Source organism: Didymella exigua (genome assembly GCF_010094145.1).
Source record: "Didymella exigua CBS 183.55 unplaced genomic scaffold M421scaffold_5, whole genome shotgun sequence".
NCBI lineage: Eukaryota > Fungi > Ascomycota > Dothideomycetes > Pleosporales > Didymellaceae > Didymella > Didymella exigua.
Genome location: NW_022984779.1, coordinates 113 through 17,066, shown reverse-complemented (window position 1 = coordinate 17,066; position 16,954 = coordinate 113). Strand labels below are relative to the sequence as shown.

The following is a 16,954-nucleotide window of genomic DNA, read 5'->3' as shown; positions in this document are numbered from 1 at the left end:
AGCGAGCAGTGAGAAAAGCAGAAAGCAGCAAGCAGAAAGCAGAAAGCAGCAAGCAGAAAGCAGCAAGCAGCAAGCAGCAGAGAAAACACGCGCGGCTGAACGAGTGCAGCTCTGCGAGTGCTAGCTGAGATTCACAAGTCACGGCTCGCTGGCTTGTGATTGACGGGTGATGGTGGTGACGGCTCTAGCGGGATCCACTCAAGCTCCAAGCGATCTCAGTGTGTGATGTAATTGCACGTGCGGCCGCGGGAGCACAGGATGGGAAAGCAGGAAATACAGGCACATCAGCAAGACGGAGACGCGCACGGCAGAGGGGCGGTCTGGAGTTTGCATACAACACACACCTCCACAGGTGCGTGCGCAGGAGCAAGGCGCAAAGTGCTTCAAGATACTCGTCCGGGCGTGACATGACTGGCTCCTGGCCGGCCGTTGCGTGCTTAGCTCCGCTGCTCGCCGCATCGCGCATCGACCCCGTCTCGCTGTTTGAAGTTGGAGAGCAGCACTGACTTCGCACTGCCAAGACCGGCGGCGGCGGCTCGCAACCTCCGGACCGCTGCCGCGAACGAGGAGGGCCCGTTGCGTTTGTCTCGTCGTCACGGCCATGAACCGCACCCGAGTCGGCACACTCCCTCCACGCAGACGTGTTCCAATCAGCCCTTATCGCCTGCACCGCCACCACCCGCCTCCCATGGTCTCCTGAGCCACTCCACTGCGGCTTTCGCTCAGAATACTCGACCACCACCACCGCCACCACCGCCAGCGCCGCCACCGCAGACCATGGCCACTGACGCGGGGCTCCTGGGCCAGGCACACGGCCCCACGTCCGACCTAAACAATGATGTCTTCCACGACACGCGCTCCACGGCCTCGAACATGGGCGACAAGGACGACAAGGACAACAAGGACGACAAGGACGACAAGGACGACAAAGACGACAAGGACGACAAGGACGACAAAGACGACAAGGACGACAAAGACGACAAGGACGACAAGGACGACAAGGACGAAGCAGACACATGCCGCATCTGCCGCGGCGACGGCACCACCGACGAGCCGCTGTTCTACCCCTGCAAGTGCAGCGGCAGCATCAAATACGTCCACCAGGAGTGTCTGATGGAGTGGCTGTCACACACCCAGAAGAAGCACTGCGAGCTGTGCAAGACGTCCTTCCGTTTCACAAAGCTGTACCACCCGGGCATGCCCACCCGCATCCCCACCACCGTCTTCCTGCGCCGCGCCGCCCTGCATGTCGTGAACATGTTCCTGACATGGTGCAGGGGCCTCTTGGTGGCATCTGTGTGGCTTGTGCTGCTCCCCTGGTGCATGCGAGTCGTCTGGCGCAGCCTTTTCTGGATCGCCGACGGCGGCTGGGCACCGGGCATGTACAGTGCTCTGCCAGAAGCCGCAGCACGAGCAAAGCCCATCACCTCTAGCCCGGCTGACCTGGAAGCGGTTCGCTCCTCTCTGGACCCCGCAAACGCTGATGGTGCGCCACAGAACCTGTCACTGTCCAACCTGCTGACGACCATGTCCTCGGTACCACCCCAACCGAACCCAACTGCGCACGAGCCGTTCATGTGGACGGTTGCAAAGCGCCTACTCCTCGGCTGGCCGCACCCCATCGTCACATTTACACCCCCGCTTGCCAACGACACGGCGCTCAACTCGACAACCGACCCTCTAGGCTTCCGTCATCCTTCACTCCTGTCAGAGGTCCCATGGTTCCATTGGTTCAGCTCGCAGCCCGCAAATCGATTTCTGATCGACGTATTCGAGGGCCAGATTATTACCATGTTGGTCGTCGTTGCTTTCATTCTGATATTCCTGATTAGAGAATGGGTTGTCCAGCAGCAACCAGTCATCAACATGGTCGCCCTTGGAGCCGAGGGTCCCGCGCCTCAGGTCCACGACGAACAAGCCGAGAATGCGCCTGAAGATGAGCCGATCGTACCGGAGCATGGTGATGCTGCTGCACCCGACGAGCCGCTCGCTGTACAAGGCAGACCCAATCCGCAGCATGAAAATGCTGCTGCCGTTGTAGGAGCCAGACCCGAACCGGACCCAGAAACCGTCGCCGGCGTCATCGAGCTTGGCTCCCGCCGTCCTAACGACTTCCTCCACAGGCAACGAGAGCTGGCCGGCCAGTTAATGCTGGCAAATCCCGATCTGCCACAGCGACTGAGGACTGTTCTGCAGTCAGATTCGACTGAAAATGGGTCCGTGTCAGGGCTCGAAGATCTATCTGAAGAGCAGATGAATATGATCAGTATCATCTACGACCAAGCCTTGATCGACGCTTACGAAACACTCGTTGCGGAAGAAGACGGATCGGGGCCTACTAACGCTAATGTCACTGCTCCCGAGATACGTCGCAGCCTTGAAGAAAGTACGTCATGGTCGTTCGACAACGTACCGACGACTTCTGACAATGCCACGCGCGATGTCGTCCCTGACAGTTGGGACGACGAGACTGCGGAAGAACCATCAGAGCACCGCGAGCAGGACGCAAATCAATCCGACAACGAGCCCGGTAGTGGAGGGAGCAGTGGAAGCTGGCAGCAAGTGTCCAAAGTCATCGTGGATAACGATTCCGACCAAGCGCTGGAAGGACGTCAGATACGGGACAAGGGCAAAGGCAGGGCCGACGACTTGTCTATTGAAGAGGACAGTGAATCTTTGGAAGGAGACAATAAGCCTGTGCAAGGAGACGATAAACCTGTGCAAGGAGACGATAAACCTGTGCAAGGAGACGATAAATCTGTGCAAGGAGACAATAAACCTGTGCAAGGAGACGATAAACCTGTGCAAGGAGACGATAAACCTGTGCAAGGAGACAATAGACCTGTGCGAGGAGACAATAAACCTGTGCCAGGATCCAATGCAGAGGGGTTTGCAGACACAGATGGCATACGAGTGCAGACAACAACAGATGCAGACATCGAAGATGGCATACGAGCGCAGGCAACGACGGATGTAGAGATCTCACCCGAATCTTCTGCAACACAGCTCGATCCAGGCGAGCAAAACCCTCAGACACCGACCGAGGCGACCGCTGCTGCAAACGTGCGTATCGCACCACCGGAGGCGGCCGAAGTATCCCTGTACGACTGGGCGATGGACTGGATTTATGGTCCCGCAGACCCTGCCACGCGACCTGCCACGGACGTTGGGAACGACGAGCATGTTGTGCGCAACTTTGACGAAGAGGCACCGTTCGTCCCTTTTGCTGGCAACGAACCAGGCGAGCCAGCCAATGAAGCCATCCGAGACCCTGAAGTTGCAGCTGCAGCTGCTCAAGCTGGAATCGACGTCAACGACCAAGACGCCATCGATGATGCTGAAGACCTGGAAGGTATTCTTGAGCTCATTGGTATGCAGGGGCCGCTCGTGGGGTTGTTCCAGAATGCACTTTTCAGTGCATTTCTGATATCTGCAACCTTGGCGTGTGCTGTCTGGTTGCCATACCTCTGGGGCAAGGTCGTCATCCTGTTCATGGGCAGTCCTGTCGCGCTTTTTATCAAGCTCCCTTTGCAGATCATTGCCACCGTGACCGATCTGTTGGTCGATCTCACGCTTGTCGTAGCTGCAGGGTCCGCATACTGGGTTTCGGGTTTCCTCTCGGCGATTCTCAAGCTGGCGACCCAGGGCAAGGATTCCGCTCATCTCGAAAGTTCCCTTCGCCGCCTGTCTGTACCCGCGGAGTCGATCGCCAGGAACGCCATGATCCGTATCGCAAACGCTGTGCTCGACTCATCTCTCTCGTCGAGCCCGGGTTACTTCAAACTTTCTATCAACTCGCATGCCGCTCTGCGCAGCCTTCAGAATTCGACGTCACTGGCTCTAAGCCAAACGAGCCATGCTTTCGGCACTGTGTTGGAAGAAGCACAATCTGAATCAACCTTTGGGTTGCTTTGGAAAGGGTTTCGTTGCGTAGGGACCGCGGTTGGAAATCTTGTCCACCAAGCCAGTTCCCTTCTCATGTGGATGTGGACATCAAAGCCTTACAAAATCACTCTAGACATGGACCTCAGCACTACCGAACATTTCACATCTGCGTTGGAGCACTGGACCGCAAACGATCGGCTTATTGCTGTTGTCGCGGGCTACGCTTTCTTCGCCCTCACCGGAGCTGTCTACCTCAGACGTGGGACGCCGCTAAGCTCATCTGAACAGGGCCAGAAGATCGAACGTATCATCTCCGAGATTTTGCAGCAAGCCGGGGGTGTCCTGAAGGTCATTCTGATCATCAGCATCGAAATGCTGGCATTCCCTTTGTACTGTGGTTTGCTGCTCGACCTCGCTATGCTGCCACTCTTCAAGAATGCCACACTGTACTCACGTTGGCAATTTGCTTGCGGAAGCCCGTGGACAGCCGGCTTCGTACACTGGTTCATTGGCACTTGCTACATGTTCCATTTCGCTCTCTTTGTGTCCATGTGCCGCAAGATCATGCGGAAGGGGGTGCTATATTTCATTCGCGACCCGGATGACCCCACCTTCCATCCAGTACGAGATGTTCTCGAGCGAAGTGTGACCACTCAACTCCGCAAGATTGCGTTCAGTGCTCTTGTTTACGGTGCATTGGTCATTGTGTGCCTTGGTGGTGTTGTATGGACACTAAGCCGCATCACATACGGTGTGTTGCCGATTCACTGGACCACCGAGGCGCCGTCCCTGGAGTTCCCGCTCGACCTACTTTTCTACAACTTCCTTACCCCAGTCATCATCAAAGCTTACAAGCCAGGAGAAGGATTGCACACAGTGTGCACGTGGTGGTTCAAGAAGTGTGCAGGCGCTCTTCGCCTGTCGCACTTCCTGTTCAACGAGCGGAACGAGGATGAGGAAGGTCGGCACATCAATGCCACCTGGTTTGGCTGGTTTGTGGGCCGCATGGGTGATGTCAACACAACACAAGCCGAGAACGAAGACAGAAAAATGGAAGGAACCGGTGCCGTGGATGCGTACTTTGTTCCCGACGGTCGATACGTCCGAGCACCTGCTTCAGACCAGTGCAGAGTGCCCAAGGGGCAGGCCGTGTTCGTAGACGTGGACAAGGACAATGTGCGAAAGGATGGCAACACTGAAGCCGGAGTGCACAACTCGGGCTTGGTGCAAATGGTATACATCCCGCCCTGGTTTCGCCTGCGCATTGCGTGCTTCGTCGTCACCATCTGGATCTTTATGGGTGTGAGCGGAGTCAGCGTCACCATCGTTCCGCTCATTTTCGGGCGCCATCTCTTCTCCCTCTTCCTGCCATCTACGGTCGAGATGAACGACATCCACGCATTTTCACTCGGCGTATACACGCTAGGCACTGTGGCATACAGCGGCTTCCAGCTATACAAGTTTGCCGCTTCTCTGAACCGACCAAATGTGTCGCCCTTGGCCCAGCTGCGCTCTGTTGCAGCTACAGCAAGCCGAGTCGGCCTGACAGTCCTCCGTTTCAGCTACGTATGGGCATCACTCATCTTCGCCATACCCCTTCTCTGCGCCGTGCTCATCGAACTCTACTTTCTTATGCCGTTGCATGCGTGGATTGGGGCCAGTGAGCCTCACGTTGTCCACCTAATCCAGGACTGGACGCTCGGCTTCCTCTACTCCCGACTTGCTGCACGTCTTCTCTTCGCAAATCGCAACACCCGGCCAGCACAAGCGTTCACTCAGGTCGTTCAGGGAGGCTACCTTTATCCTGACGCCAAGATCGCCACACGTTGCTTCGTACTTCCCGCTCTCGCGCTTTTCGCCATCGCTGTTGGGGCTCCTGCTTCCCTGGCTTGGGGTACAAGTCTCACGCTCTATCGCGGCGCCGGCGAGGCCACGACGAACCAAGTTTGGCGATACAGCTTTCCAGTTGTCGGGCTTAGCGTTGCGGTCATGTTTGCGACCAAGGTGATTGCTAGGATCGTCACTCGATGGAGGTTGGTTGTGAGGGACGAGGTGTATCTCATTGGTGAAAGGCTGCACAACTTTGGGGAGAAAAGGGCGCCACAGGCAAGACAAGACCTAAGAACGCAGAATACGATTGGGAGTGGTGCGGATGCGCAGACTGCACAGGTGGCAATGGAGTGATAGATGGTGGAGCATAGGTCCTTGAGCATAATAGGCGTTTTGGAAGGATACCCAGACATCGAGCATCACATTCCTTTGTATCTAGTCTTCCTCCGCTCTGCCGCTCTTACAAAGGTAGATGATCACTTTCTGTTATTGACTGGGATCCGCGGAAACTTTGCGAATATGAATCTAAGCATTCAACAATCATCGAAGGTCGAACCCAAGGTCACACAAGAAACCTGACTTCACGCGCGATCATCGCTCTGGGCAGCTTACACTGACGCACTTGCTGATGCTGACTGACTGTGAGCGTCCATCAGATGACGTCTATACACAGTTCGACAAATCAAGCAGTATGAACTTGATTCGTAGTACGCGTACACACACGCAAGCGCTCTACGTACACCTGCGGCCGCACGCCTGAGAGAGCATGCTGACAAATTACAGAATAGGTCGCGCCCTCGGAGCTCTCGAACTAAGTGGGAAATGACTGGATATCTAATGCGCCCAACGCCTTGCCAAAGTCAGACCGGAACAAATGGGGTGCTTAGAACCACGTAACGTAGGATGCCGCAGCCAGCATCAGCGGTACTGCGATTGATGCGTAGCCGTTTGCGACCATGTTGCGGGGTGCCAGCGAGCTCGTTGTCGCGTATACGATCTGGAACCCAATCTCTTCGTCGGCCTGTGTGCTGTTGAAACAGTTTGTTGAGTTGACTTCGGGAACGTCTTCGGGTTCAGCGAATGTAATGTCTGCACACTGGTACATGTTAGCGATACGACTTGGGATTTTCTTGCTCTTCTGTCAAACTCACGTTGTAAAGAGCAGCGCCGTGTTGAGCGGTCTCAATGACCTGGATCGTCGCATTGTCGCCGACCTTGGCTGTGTAATTTGACGGCAGCGGGACTTGCGGAAGGCAGAACGTTCCATTGTATTGTACGTTTGTAGGGCCGGTGATTTGGAAGAGGGGAAGCATGGTGTGCGAGTAGTTGAGTGGTTCATTACCGAAGCCCATGTTAATGTAGAACTGTGCGCTGGCGTGACCGGGGAACCATCCTGGTTGGATTGAGAGGGCACCACCCTTCAATGGCCATTTTGTTCGGTTCTGCGATGTTGGCATGCCTCCACCTGCGACATGTCAGTAGATGCTCGAGATACAAGATGCTGAGACAAGAGTGCATACATGGGTACATCCACTGCATTCCGTATGGGAAGCCGTAAGTGCCATTGTCATAGTTGATTCCTAGTGATCCGGGAACGATACTTGGGTCTGTTGGTGACGCGGTTCCGTTTGTGTGGATGTTGTTTCCTCTCCAGCCGGGGTATACGATGACGGTGTGCGCAGCAGCAAGGGACGACCAGCAGGCAACGAGGTAGACGAGTTTGGTGAAGCGGATCATATCGGCGATGCTAGGAGACGAAGTATCGGTTCGACGTAGGTCCCCTCTCTTTTGTATCCGATGGATGGTGCAGATGTTGAAAGCCACGACGCAAGCAAGCAGTGCACTGTGGCGGGGAGCATCAGCACTTATGGGACCTCATGGCCACGCCTTGTGCGACCACGCCCGATTTGAGAATGCGAACGCCTCACGCGAATGGAACTCTGCCAAGGGCCCGCCTTCTGCGTCCGCTGGCTGGCCAGGCATTGCATGTCATCCACTGTGTCGGCCATCGTGAGCAGACTTGCGCGAATAGGCTTTAAGGTAGCATATTGGCTTAACAGGGGGACTCGACCAACGAGCGGCGGGATGCACTTCGCGCTCCCGCCCTAAAGACGGCCGTGCCATATAGCGCACGCCGAGAGAAATGGAGGCGTGCGATCTGATTCGCCGAGGCTGTGTGACGGGCTTGCGGCATCTGCAGGCCATTCGGCAGCCGGTCTGTTGGTCTGTGCGAAGCGCCCATGTTGGCCCGACTCCACTTGATCGTTGATCTTTCTGAGATGCGGAATCTCATCGCGCGCGACTCAGTACGTGATAGTGTGATCGAAGCGTGACTCTTTTTGTGCTCGCGCCTCCCTGATGTGAAATTCGCTCAGATGGGGATTTTCAAACAGACACCGTGGGTCTGACGATCATTGCTGATTGCGCAGCACAAGTTCTCAATAAGCATGAGCGCATGCTGACAAGGTTGACGTCTTATGCGACCAACAAATGGGTTGAGTGATAGACGAGGTATCAGTTGCGACTACAAGGAGGAGGACATTGGTATGCAGTATTGGTCGGTGCCGCCTGATCGGGAAGACTCCTCGCCGCCAGCGCAAGCGAACCCGTTGCTGCGGGCCCTTCCTCTACGCGTGGTAAGAGGAATCGAGTGCTTTTGCATGTTGGTGACAGGGATCGTAGGCACACTCCACTTTAAGCTCCGGGTGATGTGAGATAGGGCAGCTGTGGATGGGGTGAGATATCATCCACCGGTCCCGACAGCTTCTGTGGAAGTAATGTACATTCCAGTCTCCCATTTCTCCAGTAGCAAACGAAATTGAAGACTCTATCACCCTCAGAAGTTCTATCGAGTTGCAAAGAAGTCTTGAACGTACACTGACTACATTCTATATGCTTGAATGCCCAAGGCCTGCAGCTGACCCCCTCTGCTATCCTGGAGCCCATGTCTCCCTTACATCAGCATTTCACTGACTCATTTCACTGACTCCGTGATGGTGGGAGTTGATTATTGTTGCAGCCAAAATAGAGGCAAAATGTACATACATTTGCACCCCTGAATTGGCTGGTAAATAGGCATGATATGTGCTGCAACAATTATCCCTCACTGACTCCTCCATTTGTCTACTCAAACCACTTGCATCTAGTTTATAAATTGTGTTTGAGCCGGGAAGCTCTCCGTGCATGTATGTGGCCAGTTCCAGCTACTTCGTGTCTTTATTATTTCGCCTGAAGCTCATTTATTTCTTCCCCCATAGCTGCTGCCTATGGCACGATGGTTCCATGGAGCTCTGATTGGTCAAATTTGTGACGAGCAGTCCCAATTGGTTACCTCTGTCGCAGGGAGAACGGACACCATTTTTCCCTTCAGACTAATGTCAGCGTCGCAGCAACAATGGCAAGACTTGCGCCGACAGCAATCCCAGCGATTGAACCGACCGAAAGATTGGCACCGGCAGCTACTCGGTATCTGCTGGACTGAGAGCCCTCCGGAGCAAGACCGTAAGTGGTGTTGTGAACGCTTGTGAGATCCTCCTTCTCTTCAGCTAAGAGGAGAGTCTGTGATAGATTGAAGTAGCCGCGTTCGTAATCCACGCTGATGTGATTTCCTTGCAGGAAGGCGCGACCAAGCATGTATGTCCCTGACGTGCGCCTCAGAGGAAATGATAGGCGTCGTTCTCAACAACGGGCCAAGTCGCAGGGAGATCGAAAGCTGTTAAAGTCAAAGTAATTTTTTTGGATGCCGCTTCCAGAACTTGAGGCAGCTAGAGATAGAGTGACGTTTCTTGGGTTCCGCAGAAGCTGGTCTCATGCAGACGAATTCGCCAGATACATTTGTGCGTCCTCGTTCCACTCTAAGTCGAAAGCTTTCCCAAAGGTCTTGGAGGCTGACAGGGGGAGCCATAAGTAGGGGTTAACGGACTCGATGCATAGAATCAGACTTCGATCAGATAACTGCACTAGGCTGGAACATGTCTCGGTGCGCGCAAGCTGTGTCCTTTGCATGGGCATTGTTGCAGTATTCTCCTTCTGCGGGTGCAAGCATGAGTGGTAGAGAAAGCCCTGGAAATACCCGGAAATCTAGTCCGTTCTGCCCCTCGATATCGGAATGGATGTTGAAATAGAAGGATGCCCAGTGGTCATCCACCTCTTCACTAAGAAAGTACGTCAGAAGGAACGGTTCGTAAGGTGATTCGATTGGACATACAATATCCCAGACCATGGCACAACAAAAGGAGCGGGGGGCCCCCAAACTGTCGGCGCGCTGCGAGACGTTGCAGTGCTGACCGCGAGCAACTATCCGGCAAGGAGCATCGTAGTCGGTAACATGCGAATGGCCTTACTATGCGAGAGGAGTGATGCATCAAGGGGAACAGTAGCCTGGCGGTCTACTATGGGCTTATCTTGTATATCTTACAATGGTAAAGGTCTCCGCTCTGCAAGCCCCCAACTACTCACTATCACAACATGGCTTGGTGGCGCACCTGTTGCACGTACATCCCAAAATAGCTGCAGTGTGACTGATAATGTCATATGCAAACTGATCACTGGTACTCGATATTCAATTTCCGCTGTCGACAGGAATGGAAATGCCAAGGCTCCGCAGACGATCAGTTGCCGCATCCACAAGCGCAGTATTTCGCTGCAGCAACTCCTGGATATACTCGTTCTCCTGTCTGCGAGAGTAAGATGGCACCTTGACGCTTGCAGCCTGCGCCTGTTCCTCCTTCTGTGTGTTTTCCACCTGTTTCTCGAGTGTCTTGCGAAGCTCCTTGAGTTTGTTCAAGCGCTGCCATGCCGATACCTCGCTCCCATCGACATCGTCGGTGAGAGTCCTATTCGACTTGTCGACTGACCTATCCATTGTCTGTAGCTCTTCGACATAGCTGGCCTCCTTCTCGCTCAGCTCGTTCGAGCCTATGCTGTTCATCTTGCGACGCAAGCTCTCGTAGCGTGCGTTGATTGCGTCCTGTCTCTTCCTGACTTGCTCCAAGCGGTCATCGATCTGGGCGGTTCCATACAAGGACCCGCTGTCGGAGGGCTCCTCATCGTTGCCAATGACAGCATCGATCTTTGGCACGACCTCAGCGGTCCTATACACTTGGTCTCGAAACTCGTCTTGCAGACGTGTGGCGCGGTTGAAGAGATCGGCGACAGCCTTCTGAAGCTTCTCAGTCTGTGTTGATAGTACTCGGTGTACGTCCATCAGCAACTCGAGGTTAGCCGGTGATAGCCTCACTTCATCTTTAAGCGATGCCTTGTGTCGGGCAGGGATATTGATCGAATTGAGCAAGTTGAAAGGGTCGTAGAGCTCTTTTGGGGGCGCCCATGCTTCGCGCACTTCTTTCCGTGGCACGTTTGCTTCGATGTACTCGGCAAGCTCTTCTTCTGTGGGTATACCATCCTCAGGAGCATCGAGCAGTGCGGCATGAGGCTCATCATTCACTGTAGTCAAGAGGATATATCCAACATTACCATCCTCGACGATGACGGCTGATGTGACTTCTTGCTCAAATGTGCTGTTCGTCGATCGGCGCTCCAGATATTGAGTGACTTGGCTGCTAGCTGCGCCCAGGAGGCGCTGTAGACGAAACTCAGCACCTTCTGCGTGTGGCTCGGAAAGCTCGTTTTCTAACTTGCGTATCCAAGGCTCCATGGAGATGTACGTGACTCCACTGGCGGTCGAAACAAAGAAGGAAAAGTCGGTGTGCACATCTTGCGTGATCGTTTGGTTGTACGTCGATTCGCCGTTGCCCTTCAGAGTGATTGTCTCAGCGATGATCAGATCATGCTCTGTCTGCGTCGTCTCGTAATCATCCTGAGAAGAGTCAGTAAAAGCTATTGCATGCGTATTGCATGACTTACCTCTGCGGATGGGAGCCATCGCCCGACTATCCCTTCCAGATCGATGCAAACATGGACTTTGCATGTATCAGTCAGCAAGCAGACGACGGCTGCTGGTAGACCCTCCGCTGCTTCCTCGTCTGATCCATCTGAAAACGTCTTCAAGGAGTAGACAATCATGTCGCTCAGTTCGAAATCCTCTCCCTGGGGCGTCATTGCAAATGGGCCCTGCAGAAGCGGTACTGCAGGCGTGCTAGACGGGCGATTGAAGACCTTGACCGAGTCGCCGTTGGACAAGTTCTCGAGGAAGGGCTCTTCGTACAAAATGTCAGACAGCCACGAGATTTGCTTCTCAGAGGTCTTCACGTCCTCGATCGGCGCAGAGTCATTCTCGGATAGCTCCGTATAATTGATGTTGATGGACGAAGCTAGTGTCTGGAGAAAAGTAAAGGCACCAGGAGTCTCGACCAGTTGCCACCGGCTGGGAAGTATGGGACACAGGGCGTATACGTTTCCAATGACAGTGGCGATCCACAAAGTCATGGGGGCCCAACCGTGTACACCTTCTTGCTCGGGGAAGTCTCCAAAGCAAGCAGATGCGACCTCGAGCTCAACTGAGTCTGGGGAAAAACCCTTGGATGCTCCGTATGTCGAGGCGCCAAGGTCGTCCTGGTCCTTTTGCGCGTTGATCAGCTTGACCAGATCGATGGAGAGAGCGGGCTCGCTGAACGTCGACCTGTCCGCACGATTGATTTCCCACAATCGAACCACGCCTGCCTTTGTGATGGTTACCAAGCATCGGCCGCGGTAGCCCAGAGGGTGCCATAGTGTTGTCGCGACTGGCGGCTCTTCGAGGACGTGTGCGGTGGGACCGACTTGGAACGTCTTCGGTCTGATGGGACTGTCGTCATTGCCAGATTCCAGGAGCGAGGAGTCGGGGAGGGTCACGACGTGGACGGTGTGCGAAGTCGAGACCGCGAGGTAGTCGCCGGCGGGGGAAATGGAGAGTCGCGTGATGGGCAGTGGGATCGAGACGCGGAGTGTGCGGTATGCGGGCGAGATGCCTTCCTTCAAGTTGACCAGGTCGGCCCATCTGATCTCGTGTCCGACGGCCACAAAGATCTCCGAGCCCCTCGCAGCAATCGTCGTGCGCCGGCCAACGTCATTGCGCTTTGCTTCGGCGCCGTTCCCGTTGGACTGCTTGCGCGCAAACAGATGGTAGCCGGGGCTGGGGCGCGAAAGCCACTCTGGCGTGTAGCTGAGGACCTTTGGCATGGCGACCGGCTTCCGTGGCCCGCGGCTGTTCGCGGGTCGCGGTGAGAGTGGCGGGTGGGGTGGGCGACAAAAGTGAGGGCAGCCGTGAAGGAGGGTCGACGCGTTGGTTGAACCTCTTGGCGCGCGAAGCTAGAAGCTCGAAGCTCTCCACGTCCGCACCACCGCGACGCCTTCACTGCACTTCCACTACACCGCCACCACACGCAGATACCCCGACGCTCCACTCGATCGGGTCGCATAGACCACCTGTGCATCTTCGAGCAATTCTGGCCACAATGCCCGCACACCGGAGCACCATCGAGCGCCTGGACAGGCCAAGCTCGTATGCCACCGCAAAGGTGCGCCTGCGCGAGCCCACTCACCGGCATGCCGCACGCAATGCTGACAACGCACAGAAGCGCAGAAGAAACCGCGACGACGATGAGAGAGGCCCTAGCCCTGAGCCCGAGGACAAGCTCAAGGACGCGACTACCCTCTACGTCGGCAACCTCTCGTTCTACACCACCGAGGAGCAGATCCATGAGCTGTTCTCCAAGTACGTTGCCGCGACTTCATTCTCCGTCTCCATGCCCGCCTCTGCAAAGATGACACAATCTTCGTTAATCCCAGCTCACTCCGATGCACACTCTGCACTTGAGGTGAAAGCGAAATCACGTCTGAGCTTCTTGTTCCTCATGCACACTTTGACGAGTCCCGCTTGCATCCCATACTGACTACCACCAAGGTGCGGCGAGATCAAGCGCCTTGTCATGGGCCTTGACCGCTTCCAGAAGACGCCCTGCGGCTTCTGCTTCGTCGAATACTACACACAACAGGACGCGCTAGACTGCATGAAGTACATTGGCGGCACAAAGCTTGATGAGCGCGTCATCCGTACCGATCTGGACGAGGGCTTCGCCGAGGGCAGGCAGTATGGCCGAGGAAAGTCTGGCGGCCAGGTGCGCGACGAATACCGCAACGAGTACGATCCTGGACGAGGTGGCTACGGCAGGGTCTACGCCGACGAGTACGATGAGCGATGAGCGACGAGCGACGTTGAGGAGGAGGAGAAGAAGAAGAAGAAGAAGAAGAAGAAGAAGAAGAAGAAGAAGAGGGGATGAATAAGAAGAAGAAATGGATGAAGAAGAGGAAGAAGAAGAAGAGGAAGAAGAAGAAGAGGAAGAAGAAGAAGAGGAAGAAGAAGAAGAAGAAGAAGAAGAAGAAGGAGAGGAGGAGGATTCCCACTGCATTCAAAGGAGTCTGGCGTCGTCCGGTTTATCGTGACATCTACGAGAGCTTCGTGCAAGAGCACAGCATAAGCCCAGTCTAGGTACATTACATCTAACAAGAAAAGTGCCCGTCTTCCAAACGCCTTCGCTCATGCTGTGCGCTGCGAGGACATTGCGCCTCTTACTTGGTGCGGTCCGCAAGCTCAAACGCCTGCCTCCTCTCTGCCGCCTTGAGGACCCCCTCCAGCCACCACACATGTATTCTCGCGTCTTCGGTCAGCTCAGGGTGGAAGCTACAGCCAAAGACATTGCCCTGCCGTACCGCAATGATGTCTTCCTTTCCAGGATGCTCATGCTCATGGTCCTTCTGCAGCGCCGGTGTCTTGAACGACAGCGTCGCCATGACTTCGACGTCTTTGCTTACCTCCTCCTTGGCCAGCGCGTCGCCAGGCGTCTTGCTGGGCGCAACGACCGTCTCATCCTTCTCCTGCTCCTCCGTCTGTACACCCTGTGCATGCGGCAGTATCTTCTCCACGACTGGCGCGCGGATGAAGACGCATCTGTATGGCTGGTCGGCGCTCTTGTCTGCGGTCGCGCCGAGGAAGGGCAGGCTGAGGCTAGCCTGGAAGCTCTCCTGCTGGCGGCCGAAGTGATTCCTGTTGACTCGTACGTCGAGACCGCCGATGAGTTCCTGCCCACCCTTCTTCGTTCGGTTCGCGCTCTCGGCAAGGAGGATGAGGCCGGCGCATGTGCCCCAGGTTGGCTTTCGCTGCACTCTGTCGACCGGTCAGCGAGCCCGCACGACACCACCTGCGACAGACGTACTTGACAAAGTCCCGCAGCGGCTCCAGTATGCCGCTCCTCGCGGCCACGAGGCTCATAGTCGTGCTCTCGCCACCAGGAATAATCAAGCCTTCACATCGTGCCAGCTCCTGTGGCGTGCGTACTTCAATGAACCCCCACTTCAGATCCACGCCTTTCTTTTGCCGCAAAGCCGCCGCAGCTTGTCGCAAAAGCTGCACATGCTCGCTAAAGGCCCCCTGCAGCGCAAGGACGCCCACTGTGATATCTGGAACCGTGACCGCCATGATCAAATGCGTTTAGAGAGCAACAGAGCCGGGTGACAGCGTCGAGGGACCTCCCGAGTCATCCCGCATCAAAGCTTATCGATTACGGTACCGAAGCGCTTCGCCGGAACATCGGAACCGGCCCCACCACACCCCCGAGCAGCCTTATAACTACACCGAGGCGGCGCCCTAAGGAAGTGAGCGCAGAACTTGGGTCAGGGTCCGCCGCGTTGATTCGACATGACACATACAGGCCCAGAGGCGGGAGAGCGGCGCGGTCTCACGTGCTGGCTGCTGGACACGAGGGCGTTGTGGCCCGGGGAGAGGATTGCGGAATCGGTATGCATGCACCTGGCATCATGTGCTAAGAGAAGACCTAGATCAGGCGTGGAATCGAATCCCATGATGAACCACCAGACTGACTCTTGGACTAGGCCAAGGAGGCTCTCTCACTGATCTCTCAAGAAGAAAGAGAAACCATACTACGAAAATACCATGTAGCCGACGCAAAGATGAGCTTAGCCTCAGCCCTGCTGAAGAGGCTCTTCGTCCACAAGACCCTAGGCACCCCCTGGAAAGATATCACATTCGGCCGCAAACGCAATCCCAAGCACGGCAAACCTTGCGCCCTACTCCCTCCACCACTCCATGGCCCTGCACCTTGCGAATTCAACATCTCCCACCAAGCCGGCATTGTCGTACTCGTAGGATGTAAGATCGAAGACATCGATGCCGAACTAGGCGTTGACGTTGTGTGTGTCAATGAGCGCAACGAAGGGAAGATGATCGACGAAGAAGGCTTCGAGGCGTGGGTCGACATGTATGCCGGCATCTTTAGCCACGAAGAGACGTTCGATATTAAGTACAGTGTCTCTGCATTTCCGTTGCTGGATGGAACCATAGTCACGCCTAAGATGCTGGGAAGGCACGATCGGTGCTGCTCGAAAGGGAAAGAGCTTTCTATTACCTTGGCCGACGGATCGGAGAGGACGTTCAGCAGTGCTCTGCTGCTAGATGCGAAGCTGAGACGGTTCTACACATTCTGGTGCTACAAGGAAGCGTACATCAAGCTCGATGGCGAAGCGCTATTAGCTACGTGGATCCCGGAATTGGAATTCAAGCATGTCCGTGCTCCCAGAGCGGGCACACCGCCGCGATGCAGCACGCATGGAGTATGGGGTGAGCGCATCGATGATGCCGAAGTGTGGTTCAAGCACACACACATGAGAGAATGCCGATTAGAGATACATGCGTTCGAAGAGAACTTTATGATTGCCGTTGCAGCAAAGGAGAGGAAATGGGAGAGTGGAGATGCGGTACTGCCGGAGGTGTTAACCGAATTCACAGGCTTGCATCTTGAGGGGGACGTCATGGAGGTCGCGAGAAGGGCATAGCAAAGGCGCATAGATCTCAAGCCCAAACAGTTAAAACGTGATATTGCAAAGGCAATTAGAGACCTGCTGATGAGGTACGTTCAACGCTCTAGCAGCGCTGTGGATACTGCGAAATTGGCCAGCATAGAAGGCCTGGATAGCAAGGATAACTCTGCCTTCTCTAGTAGTTTTCTGAAGTTGTTGTTGTTGAGGCATGTTGTGTTAGGGTAAAATGTGGTTGTGCTAAGAGAAAGTGGCCGGTTCGGTGATATGGCCGGCTCGGTGATAATCTACGTTATCTATACAATATAACGTACCCCACGGGCGAGCTGATCAACGGGCGAGCTGATCACTTTTGCCAAGCCCCCACCAAACTCCCCCCCATTATGGCCCGAAACACCACAAATTGGCGCTGCATAAGGCAAAACAAGCTGTAATATTACTTAGGTACCTCTTCTACCTCATTTTTGCA

General features: G+C 55.1%; 8 protein-coding genes across 8 annotated transcripts; 3 read left to right on the top strand and 5 right to left on the bottom strand.

The window, feature by feature from the left end:
- Positions 1–60: 60 nt before the first annotated feature.
- Positions 61–824, bottom strand: M421DRAFT_312826 (uncharacterized protein). The gene has a single exon (XM_033589222.1). The coding sequence runs from the start codon at positions 601–603 to the stop codon at positions 199–201; it is 405 nt and encodes a 134-aa protein (XP_033451727.1). The 5' UTR covers positions 604–824; the 3' UTR covers positions 61–198.
- A 142-nt stretch (positions 825–966) lies between these two features.
- M421DRAFT_43299 (uncharacterized protein) lies at positions 967–5,988 on the top strand (the record flags this gene model as incomplete). The annotated part of the gene is made up of 3 exons (XM_033594630.1): positions 967–2,697; positions 2,920–4,846; positions 4,943–5,988. Coding segments are annotated over 3 exons (4,704 nt in total), but the record flags the coding sequence as incomplete, so codon positions are not given.
- A 610-nt stretch (positions 5,989–6,598) lies between these two features.
- Positions 6,599–7,452, bottom strand: M421DRAFT_56242 (uncharacterized protein; the record flags this gene model as incomplete). Its single annotated transcript, XM_033595383.1, has 3 exons — positions 6,599–6,811; positions 6,867–7,180; positions 7,236–7,452. The coding sequence occupies 3 exons, from the start codon at positions 7,450–7,452 to the stop codon at positions 6,599–6,601; spliced, it is 744 nt and encodes a 247-aa protein (XP_033451725.1).
- A 1,907-nt stretch (positions 7,453–9,359) lies between these two features.
- Positions 9,360–9,774, bottom strand: M421DRAFT_417249 (uncharacterized protein). Its single transcript, XM_033591382.1, has one exon. The coding sequence runs from the start codon at positions 9,724–9,726 to the stop codon at positions 9,523–9,525; it is 204 nt and encodes a 67-aa protein (XP_033451724.1). The 5' UTR covers positions 9,727–9,774; the 3' UTR covers positions 9,360–9,522.
- A 502-nt stretch (positions 9,775–10,276) lies between these two features.
- On the bottom strand, positions 10,277–12,834 carry M421DRAFT_2150 (uncharacterized protein; the record flags this gene model as incomplete). The annotated part of the gene is made up of 2 exons (XM_033588258.1): positions 10,277–11,533; positions 11,581–12,834. The coding sequence occupies 2 exons, from the start codon at positions 12,832–12,834 to the stop codon at positions 10,277–10,279; spliced, it is 2,511 nt and encodes an 836-aa protein (XP_033451723.1).
- Positions 12,835–13,109: 275 nt separating this feature from the next.
- Positions 13,110–13,856, top strand: M421DRAFT_56180 (nuclear cap-binding protein subunit 2; the record flags this gene model as incomplete). Its single annotated transcript, XM_033595375.1, has 3 exons — positions 13,110–13,172; positions 13,230–13,369; positions 13,559–13,856. The coding sequence occupies 3 exons, from the start codon at positions 13,110–13,112 to the stop codon at positions 13,854–13,856; spliced, it is 501 nt and encodes a 166-aa protein (XP_033451722.1).
- Positions 13,857–13,870: 14 nt separating this feature from the next.
- M421DRAFT_312684 (SNO glutamine amidotransferase) lies at positions 13,871–15,393 on the bottom strand. The gene is made up of 2 exons (XM_033589220.1): positions 14,868–15,393; positions 13,871–14,818 (listed from the first exon to the last, which is right to left on the bottom strand). Exons 1-2 carry the CDS (start codon positions 15,128–15,130, stop codon positions 14,224–14,226), a joined length of 858 nt encoding a protein of 285 aa, XP_033451721.1. The 5' UTR covers positions 15,131–15,393; the 3' UTR covers positions 13,871–14,223.
- M421DRAFT_417245 (4'-phosphopantetheinyl transferase) lies at positions 15,346–16,735 on the top strand. The gene is made up of 2 exons (XM_033591381.1): positions 15,346–15,448; positions 15,544–16,735. The coding sequence occupies exons 1-2, from the start codon at positions 15,350–15,352 to the stop codon at positions 16,501–16,503; spliced, it is 1,059 nt and encodes a 352-aa protein (XP_033451720.1). The 5' UTR covers positions 15,346–15,349; the 3' UTR covers positions 16,504–16,735.
- Positions 16,736–16,954: the final 219 nt, after the last annotated feature.

Bases quoted from the DNA above. Each gene is read 5' to 3' on its own strand.
- M421DRAFT_312826 (XM_033589222.1), bottom strand. From the start codon at position 603: ATGGCCGTGACGACGAGACAAACGCAACGGGCCCTCCTCGTTCGCGGC.
- M421DRAFT_417249 (XM_033591382.1), bottom strand. From the start codon at position 9,726: ATGCCCATGCAAAGGACACAGCTTGCGCGCACCGAGACATGTTCCAGC.
- M421DRAFT_312684 (XM_033589220.1), bottom strand. From the start codon at position 15,130: ATGGCGGTCACGGTTCCAGATATCACAGTGGGCGTCCTTGCGCTGCAG. The intron at 14,819-14,867 runs GTACGTCTGTCG...ACCGGTCGACAG, and splicing joins CCGCTGCGGGACTTTGTCAA to AGTGCAGCGAAAGCCAACCT.
- M421DRAFT_417245 (XM_033591381.1), top strand. From the start codon at position 15,350: ATGACACATACAGGCCCAGAGGCGGGAGAGCGGCGCGGTCTCACGTGC. The intron at 15,449-15,543 runs GTATGCATGCAC...CTCTTGGACTAG, and splicing joins GGGAGAGGATTGCGGAATCG to GCCAAGGAGGCTCTCTCACT.